We start from the raw sequence: 17,937 nt of genomic DNA on the forward strand, positions 1-17,937 counted from the left end.
AGGCCTCAGTAAGTGCTGTTTTCCTGGCCAGGCTGTAAGAGCCTCCCCATGACCAAGCAGGAGCCAAGCTTATTTTACCTTCACACGGACCAGACTGGACCAGTCTAGGCCAGACAGATACCAAATACAACATTTCATACATGTGGAGGAAGTTGTTCAGCAGGGCAGCTCAACTAGTCTGTAATGGCCAAATTTTATCAGCACACACAGTTTCATGTATATGGGGTTAGATCTGCATGAACTGTATACCTGTTTAGTGACACAAATCCATATCCTGGTATTATAAAGAATGTGTTTCTGGTATAGTTATATATCATAATATAGCAAAAATAAACACATGACAACGTCAATAACTCATTGTGTTGTTATTTGCCACACTGCAGTGTGGTTACAGAAATGGCATTGGCAGTCAGTCAGTCGGTCTACCTCTTTGATGAAAACTAAAATATCTCAACAACAATTGGATGGATTGACGTGAAATTTTGTACAGACATCACGTTCTCCAGAGGATGAATCCTAATAACTTTATTGATCCCCTGACCTTCACTATAAGGTTGACATTTGAGTGAAATGTATTGATGGATGAATTGCCGTGAAATTTGGAATATGTATGCCCCTCTAAGGATGAACTTTAATAACTTTGGTCCATTCCCTTTTCATCTACAGTAGCACCATCATCTAGTCGTAATTTTAATTTGTTCTATACTTTGGTTTATGACGAAATACCAGCAGAACTACAGTCATTTCAGTACAACTTCACTTTCACTGTACGTTGCGTTAGTGTGAATTAGCAAATAATGCTGTCACACTGCGATAGAGAACGTATACCTGCATTATACATGATTAACAGTATGTCCTAAGCGCTTTTACACATCAGTATGTTATCAGGTTTATTGTTAGCATGTTTGCATGTTAACGTTAACCTAACATATATAATTGTATATTGTTTGTTTTATTTTGTTCAGAGTCTGTCATTTGAAGAGCAGAATTTTGTCAAATTAACTTAATAGGCAGATGATTTTATTCAATTCAACAAAATCTTACCAACCTGAACATAATAAAAGAAAATCACTGTGTCTATTTTTAGGGAGCACTCTGGTGACTCAGTGGTCAACACCCTTTTCTCTGTGCTTGAATGTGATGAGTTATATTGTGTCTATTAATAATGTGGGCTTGTGAAGCCCTTTGAGACTCTAACTGTAATTATGCATCATGCAATTAAACTTGACATGGATTGTCTCAACCTTTGTGTCACTTCCCTCCCTCCTTTTCCCTGTTAACTGTAAAAGCCCCAAAAATCTCCCTGTGTAAAAGGCCTCTGTATCTTTTAGAGATGTGTCACTTCCACCATGAGATAAGATTCTCTGGTAGGAAAGTGTGTAAAGCTTCATTCTCAAACACCTGCCACCAAATGAAGAGTGTCATCCCAAAATGAAATGTCCACTCTACAGGACGCACTGCCTCATGACATCAAAGTACAACTCATTGGCAGTGTTTGACTCTTTAATTTTCTTAGGAAATATTTTAGGGTGTCGTGTTTTATCATTTTTTTATACTGATTAAGGGACACAGATGTTTAAGCCACTATGAATAGTCACTATAATTTTCTCTGTGATGTCTATCGCTATCTTTTTCTATGTACTTTTCAAAATTTTCACATTTGGTCCATCCACTCTTCCATTCACACATATTTTGCTTCAAATATGAAAATGAAATGCTGCCAATGAGGATGAGAAAGTACAAGAGTTATTGTGGAACTCTTCTTTTCTTTGTACAGAGCACCAGCCGCCAGCAGGGAGGATGGCTGGGCCCCGGCCAAGTCAAATACCCAGGAAACACCTCCAACACGTGCCCTGCACTGCTTCAGGAAATACTGCAGAGAGAGAAAGGGAGGGGGACGTGTTTCTGAAATGTGAAGGAAGTTTTACAACTGCCATTTCACAAATCACAGCAGAGCAGGACAGTATCATTTCTACACTTCAGAAACATTTCACAGTGAGTATTATATCATATCATATCATCAGCTGTCAAATCACCGCCTCTATATGAAGGAATGTGGGCCAGCTGCTATATACAGTGATACAAATTCATGTTTTTTGTACACACACACACACACATATATATTTATATATATATATATATATATTAGAATCCATATAGAATCCTGAGCTCTTCTTCTGCAGAGATAATGAAACACAGACACATATGCACATACTGATTTTGCACAATTGTAACGGGGTTGTGCCAATAAAGCATCCATAAATTTAGCTAAAATTAAATTTCGGTTTTAATGTTGACACTGCTTTTATGAAAATATTTTACTCCTTAACGAATCAGTTCTTACTTTCTCTTTTATTTGTTGGCACAAGTCACTTTAAACCAAACAAAAAAACAAAAAAAACAAAAATCGCATGCAAGGTATTGTGAAGGTGTGCAGCAAAATTGACGGCACACCCTCAGGTGACCTACATGACCTGTATAAGGCCAGATCCTTGAAGAAGGCAAGAGCCATCCCTTGTGGGGTGAATTAATGTTGCTTCCCTCCGGGCGTAGATATAGTTTGCTGCAATGCAGAACCAATAGATTCAAAAGGTCATTCATCCCGGCTGTTATCCCACTTGTTAATAATATTCTGTCAATTCAAATTCTAATTCATGTTGTAGTCCTATTGTGGTTGCGTTCATGTTCCTTTTTTTGTAGTTTGGTGTATATTTTTACTGTTACTGCTAGTTCCCCTCGGGGATAATAAAGTGACCTTGACCTTGACCTTGGGCTTGCACTGAATTTAGAAAGAGTCCATCTTCACTTGGCTTAAACTTAAGCTGTGCTTAGGCCCAGAGACTGGCTTTCTGAAAAACGACAATAGAGACGGACCAGCTGAAAACCCTCCACCTCTTTGTGAGCACTTCAGAGGAACAGCAAAGGGAATGAATACTGTAAATATTGTCAAGTATGATATCTGGTTATTGTAGAAAAAAGGGGGGGAAACTCACATTTAAAGCCTCAGTTACTGTTAGAAACACAAAAGGCTGCCTTTATAGACTTAGACTTAGACTTAGACTTCTCTTTATTGATCCTTTGGGATGACTCCCGCAGGAAATTGAAAGTTCCATCAGCAGTTTTTAGCAAGAACAAAGAAATAAAAAATAGATAAAAAGACAGTATAAAGACAACAAAATCAACAAAATACCAATAAAAATAATAACAACAATGAGAACATTTGTCAAATAAACAAAGAAAAGACCATAAATTATAATCATGATTAAAGTGTTTAGTCCAGTGTTAAAAATTATTATAAAGTGACCAGGTGTGAATTTAAGTCCAGGTGTGCATGTATGTATGTGTGTATGTGTGTATGTATGTATGTATGTGTGTATTTATATATGTATGTGTGTATGTATTTATATGGAGTCAGGAGAGCTGTTAATTGTGGGAAACTGGATATGTCTCCACTTCTGGCAAAAAAAACTGAAACAAAAAAACAGCAGCTTTATAAAGCCTATGAGTATTTCACCTTTGAGCCCACAACATATACCAATCGGACTTTTTATGTTGTTGTTATGTTGTTTTTGTTGTTGTTTTGTACGTTGTGTTCAACACAAGACTGAAAGTACAATATAAAAGTTGTACGTGCTTTATCTTAATTTCCCCACTGGGGATTAATAAAAAGTATAAATTAAATTAAATTAACATTCAGAAAGGAATGAGGGGACATAAATCACTGCGCCTGCAGCTCTCAGCGGCGGCTCAAGGAACTGCATGAAGTGGAAAGAGGAGGAGAGAGGAAGTTCTCCAAAACTTTTTTTCCCCCTGAAAGGATTCTGAAGAAGCTCCGTTAGATTTTTAGAAGAGGGGCATCCGACCAGAAGAATAGAAGAAAACGCAGGGGAGAAAACAGCGTCAAAGGGGTTAGCCCTTCTTCACTTTGTGTCTCCTCACATGAAAGCCGTTGGAAAAGGACGCGTGTTTGCCTTTGTCCTGTGTATTTTGTTCCTTACCAGACTGAGAGGACTTGCACCATCAGAGGCGATGAGATGTGAGTGAGCTATGCCTTGTGGAAATGGACAGACTTTATCCAAGCGAAAACATGGCGTCTGCTTCCCGAGGTTTAGCTTCTTTTCCAGTCTGCTTGTGGCGCTCTGCTGCCTGGAGGCATGGGGCTCCGGGCCGCAAGGGGACGGCGGCAGGAGTTGCAGCCCCTGTCCCGTTAACTGCAGCTGCGCGCTGGCGGGGCCCCAGCCATCCTGCGTCGTCAACTGCTCCAACATCGGGCTGGAGAGGGCCCCAGCTGCGGCCGACGTCCCGCTGGCCACCAACGTACTGTAAGTAAAGTGCCCAAACAGGCTTATGAGGTCAGGGATGTCTAGTGGAGGGTACTGGAACTCAATTTAACTAGGTTTTAATGGTTAGAATAGTTTTAAGTTCACTCTAATGAAAATTTAAAATGGATCTACTGGGGTATATTCATTTAAGTCTCACAACATGGAAAGCAAGTAACCTAATAGGCAACTTGCTTAGTTTTTGTTATTCCTTTGACAAATTTGTGTGTTGATGGTTGTTTGCCATGTGGTGACCTAGTAACTGGCTGGTGTACAATTTTTTTTGACACCACATTACTGTTTTTTTTGCTTCATTTACAATTAAGAAAAAGGTAGATCTTTATGCTACCCCTTTAAGTTTAGTTTTTTTGTGCTTTTTTGTTTGGTGTCACGCGAGAAGCAAAACCAATTTCTCAATCGATAGGTCAATTGACAGAAATGTAGTTAGCAGCTATTTTGATAATCGATTAATCATTTGAGTCACCAGTGAAGCAAAAAAGGTATATTAGGATATTTTTGCAGCTTCTTAAATGTGTGTATTTGTAATGTGTAATGTATTTAGCCTACTGCTTTTCTGCATTGTGTATCATTGAAAATTGGTAATGCATTTATTATTTGGATTAATTATTTTGATTAATTATTTTTTTGCAATAATTTCTGACCATGCAAAAGCACTCTGACACGTGGTAATTCAATTATAATGTGGCCTTGAAAAACTTTACACTGAACCTGTACTGTGCACCAGTGTAGATTGTTATAAATTAAATTTCATGAAAAACATGCAACATTTATAATACTAAAATGGGTAGGACTTTCTATGCATGAGAGTGACCTTTTTCTTGTGTGGCACAGGCTCCTATTAAAGGCCACAGTGTGTGTGGGTGGATGTGTGTGTTATTCGTGTATTTGTGTCTCAGTTTTGGTAGCTTAAATGGAGTAGCAGCGAGAACATTCTGTTCTGCACCAACGGAAGACATATGTTATACATTATTTATCTCCCCTCACACTACACTTTTATTTAAGTTAGAGATTTACCAGGCCTATAGTCAATTGACATTATTTTGGAACTTTAAAAGACCTAACTAAATAAGCATGTGAATATCGATTAAATTAGGTTTTTGATATACAACAACAAAAAATACAATGTGCATAATTGTTATTATTTTGAATGAATTTAAACTTCTACCCTCATCTCAAGAAGGATCGCTAAACAACACTGGACACAACTGGAGTCACATGTGCAAAACTCAAACTACAGTCTGCAGAGCAGCCGTTCATGTGGCCCAAACTCTAGTTCGATTTTCACTGCTTGAACACAGTTTTCAAAAGTCTACACACTTATCCCATGACTTTAACCACAACGTGCACAACCGTGTGGATTTACAGCACGTTGCTCAAATGCTAACGCACTGCTGTCACAACTGTCATCCACGCAGTCAAAACCGAATAGATTTCAGTCTGGTGCCTATCAAACACTGCTGGTTGCAATTTTAGCTGAAAATACAGCAGGTGTCTTGTTTTAGACTAGTTAGTGAACATATACGGTATTTATTATATATATATTATATATATATTTATATAGAGAAAGCTCAGAACACCTTTTTTGTATACAAACACCAAATAAGAATTAAAAAAAAAACATTATACACTGTACCGTTTGAGAGAAACAGGTAAAAGAGCAAAGATAGATACCAATATGTCTAGGTAAGATGTCTGAGGTTACATACACAGCTATAAAACACCATATCTTTACAATAGTAAAACTGCGTTCTTACTGTGTTTCAGAAAGTAATGGAGGTGAAAGCAATAGGAACACCACATTCATTAGTATTTAGAGGTGATGCAGACATCCAATGTGATGAAGACAACTTCCCACATGATGCTGGAGAGAGGCAGGATCAGTCACACTATTCTTTGTTACTGTTTTGTACCTTTACTTTTTTCCAGTAATTCCATAAATTACTAGAGACAAAATACTATATTGAAGCAAACTGCTGATTTTCCTTCCTTCTTCTTTACCTTATGTGAAAATTGTTATATTAGGAATTTTTGTATTAGTATTTTAGTAATATTGGTATGTATTTTCTTTAAAGAAACTATTAAGTAGTGTCAAGTAATTCAAAGTATTCAAGCTGTAAAGATGAGAAAGTTAGTATTTTCCGTAGTAGTGTTTGATGTTAGTGTTTTTACTCTCAGTGTGTTCTGTGTGACAGTGTGCGTCTCAGTGAGGATTGTGCATAGTGTTTGGCTGCACTGAGCCTGTTTTTAGATGTGTGTAAGAGTTGTGCTGCTTGGAATGAGTTTTGCAGCTGATGTGAGCTGTTAAGCTCAGGTGACTGTTGGTAGTGCAGATTGTAGTTAGAGTTTTGCACATGTAGCTCCAATTGTGCCCACTGTAGTTATAGTATTTGTACATGGGAGGAGTGCTAGGTGCCCTGTTAATTAAAGGCAGACCCTGCAGCAGGATCTGTCTTTAATCATGTCAGACTCTATTGGAGCGCTAATTGCATCAGTTTAGACAAACCTCCTTGGCTCTGCTGTTCCAGCCGAAGCCTCATGTGGAGGTGACTCACTGTGAACATTACTGTCCTCACTAATTTGGCTTCTTGTATGCTGCTCCCACCCTATAAGCAGAAACATTAAATTAAAATCATATATTTTGATTAAGTCTCCAGCCAAGATCCAGTGGAGAACTTAGCGGTATTTATTTTATAATGCTGCAGGTAGTGCTTGTACCTATCCAATCATTATTTAAAGAATGAAAGAAAGTAATTTACTTACAGGGACTTGGTCAAGGTAATAGCCAGACTGTCTGAGGCAGAGAGACAGAGAGATGAGAGTGCAGGACTCAAAGATGTAATGTATTAGATAGCAATGCCCTCCTCCAGTCCTAGATTGGAATGTTTTCTCTCTCTCTTTGTGTTTTGAGTCCAATTTGTTATTGGCACTGGTGTGTGTGAATTTGAGACTTTGGAGGAGTAAACAAACTGTGGATCTGCCCTTGGATTGGTGTCAAGTGTCTTTACACATCAACTAGGAGGGATGATGTTAATGTATAATAGGCTAGGTGTGTGTGTGTGTGTGTGTGTGTGTGTGTGTGTGTGTGTGTGTGTGTGTGTGTGTGTGTGTGTGTGTGTGTGTGTGTGTGTGTGTGTGTGTGTGTGTGTGTGTGTGTATGTGTGTGTATATGTGTGTGTGTGTGTGTGTGTGTGTGTGTTTGTGTGCGCAATGTTATTCACAATGTCAGTATGTACATGCTAAGACAAAGTAAATTACTGATATTTCATAATCATCAATTATTTCATTGATTATTCTCTCCATTAATCATTTATTTAAAAAAATCCAAAAGTAGCGGAAAATGCCCATCACAACCACACGCCCAAAGTAAGTGTTTTGTCTGACCAACAGTCCAAAGTCCAGAGATTTTCAGTTTACTATCAAATGAGATAAGGAAGGTAATCACACATTGGAGAAGCTGGATTCAAAAAATATTTGTCATTTTTGCTTGAAACCATTAACTGATTATCAAAATAGTTGCTGATTGATTGACTTATAGATTAATTGTTTCATCTTTAATCTTGGAACCCATTGGCAATCAGAGATTTAGTCTGCGAGGACAAGGGACACTGTTTTGGGGGGTCCAGTGTAGCCACTGGCTATCAGGACCACAACTTCCTCTTCTGTGTGCCAGTCATTGTTTACAGTCAAAACCTTTTGGAGATGTTTTAGGTCCAGACAACATTTTGGCTAATCTCTATAAACAGATATCTCCAAATGAATGCAGATAAATACATAAAAAAGCTAATCAAAAGCTAAATAATTGTCAGATGATAGCCACCGGTTTCTGAGATTGCATTTCAGTCAATATTACTCGGATTACAAATGAAAATCAGAACGCTTCCGATACCAAAATCTTATTCCGTCTCCCAGATTCTGTTCATATGCAGATATCTGTTTATAGATATGTTTTCATCTCCATTGTAGAAACATGATAGGCATTCAGATATCACTTCATTATCAGCATAACTACTAAATGACAAATAACAGTTGCCTCACTCAATAAATACATGTTTAACTTTTATTTAAACTGAAACCGTGGTGTGTTGAACACTTTGTTGTGTGTGCAAGTGCACTACCTTTTTAAATACAACAAATGTACATGCACATCTCAGCTGATTTGTTAACACCTCTGACACACCCACCGATGTACCTCAAAGCCTGGTGCACACCGTTTCATCAACCCAGACACCGTAGCAAAACACTCCTTATTTCAAGTGAGGCAAGATGCCTTCACTATAAAATGCTGCTGGAAACCCTGGAAATGTTGTCAAGTCCATAGTGATTTCAATGCTTTTCATGCACATTTATTTACTCATTTGTTTACTTTTGCGATAAATAGATGAGAGGAAGCCAGTATGAAGCAGTACTACTTTTTAGGAAAGGATATTGTTTTGTATTTATGGTGATATAGCGATCACAAGATCATTTTATTGTATGTAAGGAATCTGGAAACGGCCTCAGACAACTCCCTGATGAATTTGGTGATTTGGTTAAAATAGCAATGTACTGTAGAGGAGTTGTGCACCCTGTTTTCGTTTTGATGGACTGGCATTAAAACTTGCACTGGTTTCAAGTGAATTCAAAGTCAATGTGTTTACTGGTCGGTTTAATCTTATTGCATTTATCAGAGGCTAAATTAGACTCTAAACTATTTTTCCTACAAGAAAAATCCTGATTGCTGATTATAAAAGGCTATTTCATCAAGGCTTAGAAATATTGATATATTACTACTATAAAGTTCGCTGTATAGAGTCTGGTCTAAAATATACACACATGCTACGTAAGCCTGGAGGGGATTTTAAACTTTTTTTCTGTTTAATGTCAGAAAGCCTTTGGCAATGGCAATGACAAAACAGTTTTCCTTTCAGTGAAAAGCAATAGATTTTCAAATGATGAATTAAAAGGTTAGACGGTAGTAAAGAAACTGAAGCAAGAACGCAATGAGAAAGGACCTAAAAAAGAGTTGAAGCAATTATCTTCTAATCTCCTCTGTGCCCCTACCTGGCCTCATATTTAAATATTTTAGACATACAGCTGGTATATATATTTATATATTTTTTATCATATGACAAAGTACAGTTGGAGAAAAGCATTCCTATTACACACCAGTCCATCTGTTCCAAACCACACACATCATAAAAATCTCTTAGCACTTTACACAGACTTCACACAGTTTATGCAACTCTGAAGTCACTTTTGGGGTATGCTTGTGGATTCCCCTAAGGTTTTTAAAGTCTCTATAGTTTTTGTTTAGTATGCAGAATGCTGTAACACCATTTATTGTGGTGCTATGCCTGACCTGGGACAGTAGACAGAGAGAGGGGATGAGAATTTCAGTCAGAAAGTACACAGTTTATTCTTATTATTCAGTTCACACTGGAAGACAAGAGGTTGGTGTAATATAATTCATAGAATAATATAATTTATAGAATAGAATTATAGAATGATTTATTTGGCAACTTGTTTTTTAATGCATTGCTTAGTATTTCAATCTTCAATTTCATTGCTGTTATTTTCCTTTTAAAAGTTTGGTAACCGTGGTCAATAGTAAAAAAAATAAAATAAAGAATTATTGATGATTGTGGAGTTCTAATATATGCAGTCATTTGACCCTTTGTATATAGGCTACAGTAAAAACATTAAATTCAGTTAGGTCAGACAAATAAAAAATAACAGAAGCCATGTCAGTGTCAAGGGAAATGCTTTACTCTTTAAATTACAGTACAAGCTTGAGACTTTTCATAAAAGCAAAGAGACACATAGGTGCTTCACAGTTGCTGGGAAACAAACGTCTGAGGAAACACTAGATTTTTTTATTTTGTATTGAACACAAACTATATATGTCAGGCTTAGCTCTGTGTTGTCAAACTTGAGTCAGCCATCATCAGTCTTTGCTCCAGGCTACTGTAGCTACTTTGTTAGCATCAAGTACTTTGTTTAAGCTGTGCTTTGATGTACTTGTTAATGCTGATATGCTTACAATTTACATTAAATTATTGCTTGTTAATATCCCTTTTGCATCTTTGCGTACCTTTTAAATGCTAGCGTTGCTTTAGTGAGGGGGCTTCTGTGTGTTAAACTGTGTTACGTTAATGATAGCATGCTAACCTCCTTTTCATGCTATCGTTAGTTGTGTGAGGAGGTGCCAGTTGATCTTTTAGGACTCTCACAGTTCATTTCTCACTACCTGTACAGCATGTTAGCACATTAACCTACAAGCATCATACCTACAGTGTCAAAAGTCCCAGAGAAACTAATTTTCCAACAAATAATAACACATTTGAATACCACTACATTTTTCATAACTTAACACTTCACGGAAACTGCTAATTGTTTTTTCATAGAAAATATCAAACATTTGCTGGATAAAGGTGGCGTGGTTGGTGCTGTGTTTCTCGATCTAAAAAAAGCCTTTGACACTGTAAACCATAAAATATTATTAACCAAACTAAGAAAATATAACTTCTCCTCAGATGCAATAAAATGGATAGAATCATATCTATTGAATCGTTCACAGTCCGTCAGGATCAGCGATTACCACTCGGCCACTTTTGGGCCACTGCTATTTTCACTTTATATAAACGACCTCCCTTCAGTTTGTCCAGACGTTTATGTTCAGATTTACGCAGATGATACAGTCATTTATACCCATGGTAAAAACAAAACAAAAACTTGTATGTAAATAAAACAGTTTCCATGTACTTTTCTAAATCAAACATTGCAAATAATTGGGCAGATATTTATGTGACAGGGGAAAAACTAAAAGTTGTGTCAGAATTCAAATACCTAAGCTCTCTAAAAGACTCTAAACTAACTTTTAAATTACAGATAAAAAAGGTCTACAATTGCGTAAAATTTAATATTGCACATTTCCGGTTCATAAGCTCACACTTGTCACTTCAGGCAGCTAAAATGTTCATGTACAGTAGGGTCTCACATCTCTTACTGTCTTACAACCTGGTCACAGGCAAACAAAACAACACTAAAATCTTTGGAGTCACTTTACAAACAGACAATCAAAATTCTGGATCAAAAAACCATCAAGATATCAATATTGTGCCATTTTACAAAAGCATAAGCTTTTAAGTTGGGAAAATGTCATCAAGTGTTCAAACCTCTGTCTGTTAAACAAAATCCTCCATGGTCTGTCATCTCCTCCACTCAGTCAGTTTGTAACCATCAGGAACACCACACAGAGACTAGCGCAAGGGTCGGCCCGAGGAGACTCTGTTGTTCCTCTGTGGAAAAGTGCATTTAGTCAGAGTGCCTTTTCAGTCACAGCAGCACAGGAGTGGAACTCTGTCCCGCAGAACATTAGAGAACTCACCACATAGGTATACTATGTTCAAAAAACATCTAAAAAACTGGTTCATAACACATCAGACATGTCAGCATTAAAAACAATATGTATTTTCCCTCATCCCAACCGTGCTGCCACTTGTTACTCTGTTGTGTCAATGTGTAGTATATTTTTTTTATATTTTACCCTAATGTCTGTGTTAGCAAACTTGTACACTGCATTTATCAACGGGCTTTGAAGAGTTTTATCTGTTTTACTGCTTTTTATATATGTATTGTTCACTGCAATCTTCTTCTTGTTGTTTTTTAGGGAGACAATTTTAAGATTTGTCCAGGGACAACGGATGAAAAATAGCGTTTTGGCTAATTCTGCTGCATTTACAGCAATGTTAATTAATGTACACTGTCCCTGTCAAATAAATTAATACATTTAATTAAATTATCTTTGCAATATTTTTTTGAAATTAACTTTAATATATACTCAATTCAAAGTAATTTCCCCCCTTAAAAAAGTTAAATATTTTACCAAAAATAAAATCTGTGAAACAATTTAAGTTAATGTTGACCCTTCAAAAACAGGTGTAACTATAACATCATTAATTGCTAACTATGATGCCATCCAAGTTACCAGTTCACCTGGGGCCGCTTCCTCAACGCAGTGGCCGTGGGTGCGAGCACAACCTTCGGTTCCCCCTCTCTCGCCCCTTTTGTGCCTATAATGCCCGAAAAAATCATCTTAAAAAAAAAAAAGTTACCAGTTCACCTCTGTAAATGTAAATGGGTTTTCTACTTATTAAAAATGTCTAATGTGTACAGGAGCTGGTGAGTAGCTAATCGGATTTGGTTATTAGTTTGAAATATAGCCATGCTTCTTGTGTGGCTGTAAAGAAATTTGTACATTTGAATTCAACAAAACCCAAATTTAAAACTTTGTAGGCAGTTACAGCAACATGTCCATGTGTACTGATTCTGTATGCTGTTTCTATATGAACAGTTTTTCCAATTCCAGTAGATTGGTTGGAAATGGAAGAGGTTGCATTGTGTAGAGGTTAACTTGGTAAAGAAAGTAAGGATTTAGTTTCCAAACTAATTGTCTTTACATCCTTTCTTAAGAGTCCATCTGTCTTGAGCAGTGCACACTTTACATGAACTGTGACATGAACACACGCATGGTCTTACACATGCTAATGTCAAATTTGTGGTGTAACCATTGCAGCAAAATGCATACACACACACACACAGATGTACTGCAAGTGTGGTGATGCGTTTTTTAGAAAAGTCTATTTACAGCGAGCAGTTTTGTGTTTGCACTGAGGCTTTGCAGCTGTCCGACAGACAAGACTCAATCTCAATCTCATATTCACTTTTTGGGGGTGTTCAATCTCTGCTCCTCTCCTCCAGAGATGGTTCCTTCACCACTTCTACACACACACACACACACACACACACACACACACACACTGGCTTTAATGCAGTGGTAAAGGAAAAATTTAATCTACCAGCCATATGCAAGGGAGAATTTGTTTTGTTTCCATGGCAATAGTAACTAATGACATCACTCTCAGAAGCGCAGACATTCCAGAGAGAAGAAACAGGGAGAGAAGACAAGGCAGCTCCCATGCTCTGTCTGCGTGTGTGTGTGTGTGTGTCCATGTAATTTTTAACTGGTGGTAACAGAAATGTCTTGGTTCTATTATTAACTAATTTATGTGATGGTGGTGGTTACAAGGTAGACGGAAGAAGGAATTTTTGTAAGATGGCCTGTGTGTGCGTGCATGCATGCATGCGTGTGGCGTGTGTGTTTTGGTCCTGTGCCTTTTAAAGGTTACTTAAACTTTTTTTGCACTGCAACTCTTCTCACTCACACCTCCCAAAACAAAGACAACTAACAGGGCGGCTGTGGCTCAGTGGTAGAGTGGTTGCCTGCCAATCGGAAGGTTGGTGGTTCGATCCCCGCCCCTGCAGTCATTGTCGAAGTGTCCTTGGGCAACACACTGAACCCTGAGTTGCCCCCGGTGCTGCGCATGTGAGTGTGTGTGAATGTTTATCTGATGAGCAGGTGGCACCTTGTACGGCAGCCCCGGCCCCAGAGTATGAATGTGTGTGTGAATGGTGAATGTTTCCTGTAGATGTAAAAAAGCGCTTTGAGCAGTTGTTAAGACTGGAAAAGCGCTATATAAATACAGCACATTTACATTTACTAACGACTGACAGAGTAAAATGCTCTGTCATAGACTTTCTTGTGCACATGTGGGCATCACTCACATAGCTTGCTGTAATTTTTCCTGCCCAATCTCTGTCAGATGTGTTGTGTTCACAGACAGAAAAGCCTGAAAAAGAAATGAGTTGAATGAGTTTACCATTTCCAGGCTTGTCTTCTTATTATATTACACACCATTAATTGCCATATAGTTTAGGCAAGGTTTGACAAGGAAATATTGATGCTATTAAATCAAAACAAGTACATTCACACGCAGACAGGTCACATGCATGCACATTATTCATCCACTGCAATATTCAGAGTAGGTTGGACAGAAATAACTAAACAATCTTTAAAGTGATTGTCTACTCAAAATTTGCAATGTGGAAAGCTAAATTCCATTCTGTTTTAGTAGATCTAAATAGTGGCAGCACAATTATTCATAGAATATTCTCACATAATTTTTGCAGCATAATCCACCCCTCTGCAATCCATCCTTATGCTCAATATGTTCTAAACAGCCATACTTATATACATTTACGGCTAAAAACATTAAACACAAGTATGAGCATCCTAGCTTTGACAATTTAGCTGCATTTTGAGAAAACTGGACAGCGGAGAAGAGGGTTATGCTGTAGGAGTGGTTTGAAAGGTTTTTATGCATGTTTTAGAAAGTTATAACCCATGGAATCTATTGAAATGGATCAAATTCAAGCTGACCACAGCCACTTTTACAGCCACTGTTTACAACTGTATCTAGAGGCAAGGCAAGGCAGCTTTATTTGTAACATGCTTATGTTTTACATAAAAACGATTTAAATAATAAAAGTTGCAGTACAGTACAAGAAATTAAACATTAAAGAGCAGTTAAAACAGTTAAACATATAAAAGTTTTAAGCTGTTAGTATGGGACAGCGTATAAGCCGCTGCCCCACGCACGTTATCGGAGCGCCATAACTATTTTGTGGAAACCCAAACTTTGTTTCTTGTATATTTTACCATAAAAGCTATGTCACACCTGCATTGGAGAACTTCTCAGAAATATATAGAAATAGAGGGTGAGTGTTTGACACTCAAAAGATAGCTTTTGGGCAGATTATCACTTCAAGAAAAACATTTCACTTATATACAGAATATTGAAGGGCATCTATTGAATCACTGAGTGCATTTAGGCAGTACAATAGTATGTACTGTAAGGGTCCTGCTGTGTAACTGAAAACATGCTTGAGAGTCATAGTAAATAGCACACAGAGACATGAATTAAGCATGCAGGTTGTTGTTGTTGTTATTGTTGGAAAAACCGACTTTACAAAAATAACTATAAAATAACTTGAACACTTGGATCTCTATTAAAGTAAGAATACAAGTAAATTATTATGGCAGCTTTAAGTGACATAGCCGTGCATAATACAACAGATGCACGTTTTCTCAGCATTGTGGTAATGTAGTTAGCTCGGATTATCTACAATTGACCTGCATTTGAGAAGAAAGCAAGACTGACTGATGGATACGTCTGAGGGAATCTTGCAGTAACGAAGCCTACCTTACCTTACCAATGCCCCTGTGTAACGTGTAATCTCTGCATTGCATTTGAATGTGAAGACGAAAGTAGAATAGAAATGAAAGATTAAGCAAGAGAGGATAAACCTATTAAGATGAAATCTTGCAATGTTTTACTTGTTACATCTCTTAACACCCTAAAGATTATTGTATGTTTTGCATGCAGCCAATTTTAAATGTTATACTTTGGACTGTGTTGTGCTCGGCAATGAGAGTGCAAAGGAAACACTTGCCTTTTGCCCCAGTTCGACAAAACGACAACTTAATTTGTTGTCTCCCTCTTGTTACCTTACCCACAGAAAGAAGTGGAGAGTAATAATTGGATTTTGTTTCCTGTGTTTACATATAAACAGCCAAGAGAGAGATTGACAAGGAAACACAGGGAGAGAAGACAAGGCCGCTCCCATGTTCTGTGTGTGTGTGTGTGTGTCTGTGTCTGTGTGTGTGTGTGTGTGTGTGTGTCGTGTGTTGTGTGTTGTGTCGGTGTGGTCTTGTGTGGGTGTTGTGTGTGTGTCTGTGTGTGTGTCTGTGTATTTATGAAGTCTGGTCATGCTCGTCACCGAGAGTCACAGACACACTCTAGATATTTCAAAATAACTGAGTGAGCTCAGTGCTAACAAGGAGCTTTGATGCTGAAGGAATTACAACACTCCAAACATTTCTAATGAGATGCTGCAAGTCAAGAGTGTGTTTTTAATTTTCAGTCAATGTCATAACCTAATTCAAATTCATAACAAAAAGCTTGTTTTGCAAGTGAAATGCCATTACTATGTTGTTTTCTGACGTAACCCTGTCACAGAAAAATGCAACTGAAACATAATCATGAGAATAAGCAAATAACGCAAAAGCATTCTCCGATTTGTTAAGTTCACAGGTGCTCCATCTCTGTGGACCTGTCTGGGTGGGGAGTCAAACGATTTGAGTCTTATTTATTTCATGTCCATGAACTTGAGAGACACACATTAAACTGATGCAACAAGTGAAACAGAATGAGCAGAGAGCCCAGTGAACAGAGTCAATATAGGGAGACAAAGATCAACAGGATGGAGGACCAAGTTGTATTAGTCATTTTCATCTTCATTTTTTATGCCGGCAGCCGACCAGCTTTCCATGTCTCGGTTAACTAACTGCTAATGTAACAAATACTTCATTATAGTTCTCTCTGCTGACTTTTGCTTTCGTTGTTTCATTTGTTGCATCAGTTTATGTGGAGCTTTAAAAACATGAAATAAAATACATTAAGCAGTGCTGCATAAACAGCTTGATTGCTTGAGGCCAAATGCATACAGGACACATTATGCCAGTTTACACAGCAGTGCTTACAAGATTATGTTTTATGATTCTGAAACGTTGTTTAACTATGCACATGTGGAATTGCCTGATTTCAACACACTATGTACACACAGGATGCAGACATGTCGTTAATCTGCTGTTTGCATGTAATCACCACTGCTTTCCCGGTCTTTAGACCTGTCAGTTTCAAGAGCAGCAAAGTCTGCTTAAAATGTAATTCTCCTACTTTTGATGACACAAGTTAAAGGACAGAGAAAAGCCTTATTTGAAACAGCATTCTATAAATGTATTCATATTATGTGTCATGAAAGAAGTGATAATTGTATTTAATCTTTGACATTTAATTAGCATGTTTCTGCTGCTGACAGTCTAACTAACATCTATCCTGCTAAAGGTCAAATGAAATTGAAGCCTTCTTTACATTTTAATATTTCAAAAGGCCGGTGGCCAGATGTATAAACAATGCAAACACACAAAAACCAAGCATATGCCATAACTGGTATTTATTTTTTAAACACCATGTAGGGAGAGTTAGTGCAGCTCATACAACACAGACAAGTGTACACATTTATTTAGAGTGAAGTCGAGGAAGACAAAAATAAACTAATATCCATCCTTACTCTTTCACAAAGGTTAGCCAATTTGAATAAATGTGTATACTTTTTAAGTCTACACAGCTATTTACAAAATGCCAATCAAAGGCACATACAAAAATGTAACTTTATTGATTACTTTTGTGTGCCCAATTTTACACTCCTATTTTTTTAAGTCAACTTCTGGTGTTTTGCATTTGAAATCATTTTATGTTCTTCTCATTTATTGTTTGCTTTGTTGTGACTTCTGTCTAAAAATGTTGGTTAATATTTTGATATTGATCATAGAGAAATAACAGCTGATGATAGGTGCATGCATACACATAACGTAGATTTCAGCAGTGTGGGGAAGATGCATCTACACTGTCATAAATAAAACAAGACAAGTGGAAGTAGCAGGGGAAGTGCTTTGAAATGAGATTAATGGGTTAGCAAAGTTAAGCCTAAACCCAGAGTTTTTGTGTGTGCAATTTCATAAAAACAAGTAGGGAAGAAAATTCAAACTGGGCTTTTGCATTTGTTTTTGAGATGATTTTCATTGGAGTTTTGTTTTTCCTGCCTTTATTGACAGCATGTAATAGTGCGTGTGTGCGTGTGTGCGTGTGTGCGTGTG

At 37.4% G+C, this 17,937-nt stretch overlaps 1 protein-coding gene and 1 long non-coding RNA gene across 4 annotated transcripts in view; one reads left to right on the top strand and one right to left on the bottom strand.

Annotated features, from left to right (window-relative positions):
* Positions 1 to 548: 548 nt before the first annotated feature.
* On the bottom strand, positions 549 to 7,258 carry LOC116704306 (uncharacterized). Its single transcript, XR_004335652.1, has 3 exons — positions 7,101 to 7,258; positions 3,999 to 4,320; positions 549 to 1,873 (listed from the first exon to the last, which is right to left on the bottom strand). It is a non-coding gene; the product is annotated as an uncharacterized LOC116704306 (long non-coding RNA).
* Positions 3,630 to 17,937, top strand: part of pkd1a (polycystic kidney disease 1a) — a 59,037-nt gene continuing 44,729 nt past the window's right edge. For 2 of the 3 annotated variants that reach the window (XM_032539644.1, XM_032539653.1), the window contains exon 1: positions 4,048 to 4,322. In XM_032539644.1, coding sequence (XP_032395535.1) covers positions 4,048 to 4,322 — 275 coding nt within the window. Of the gene's footprint in view, positions 4,323 to 17,937 lie in introns of all 3 variants that reach the window. The other variant, XM_032539634.1, reaches the window with a different exon arrangement.

This window comes from Etheostoma spectabile, chromosome 2 (assembly GCF_008692095.1).
Source record: "Etheostoma spectabile isolate EspeVRDwgs_2016 chromosome 2, UIUC_Espe_1.0, whole genome shotgun sequence".
In the NCBI taxonomy this organism is placed as follows: domain Eukaryota; kingdom Metazoa; phylum Chordata; class Actinopteri; order Perciformes; family Percidae; genus Etheostoma; species Etheostoma spectabile.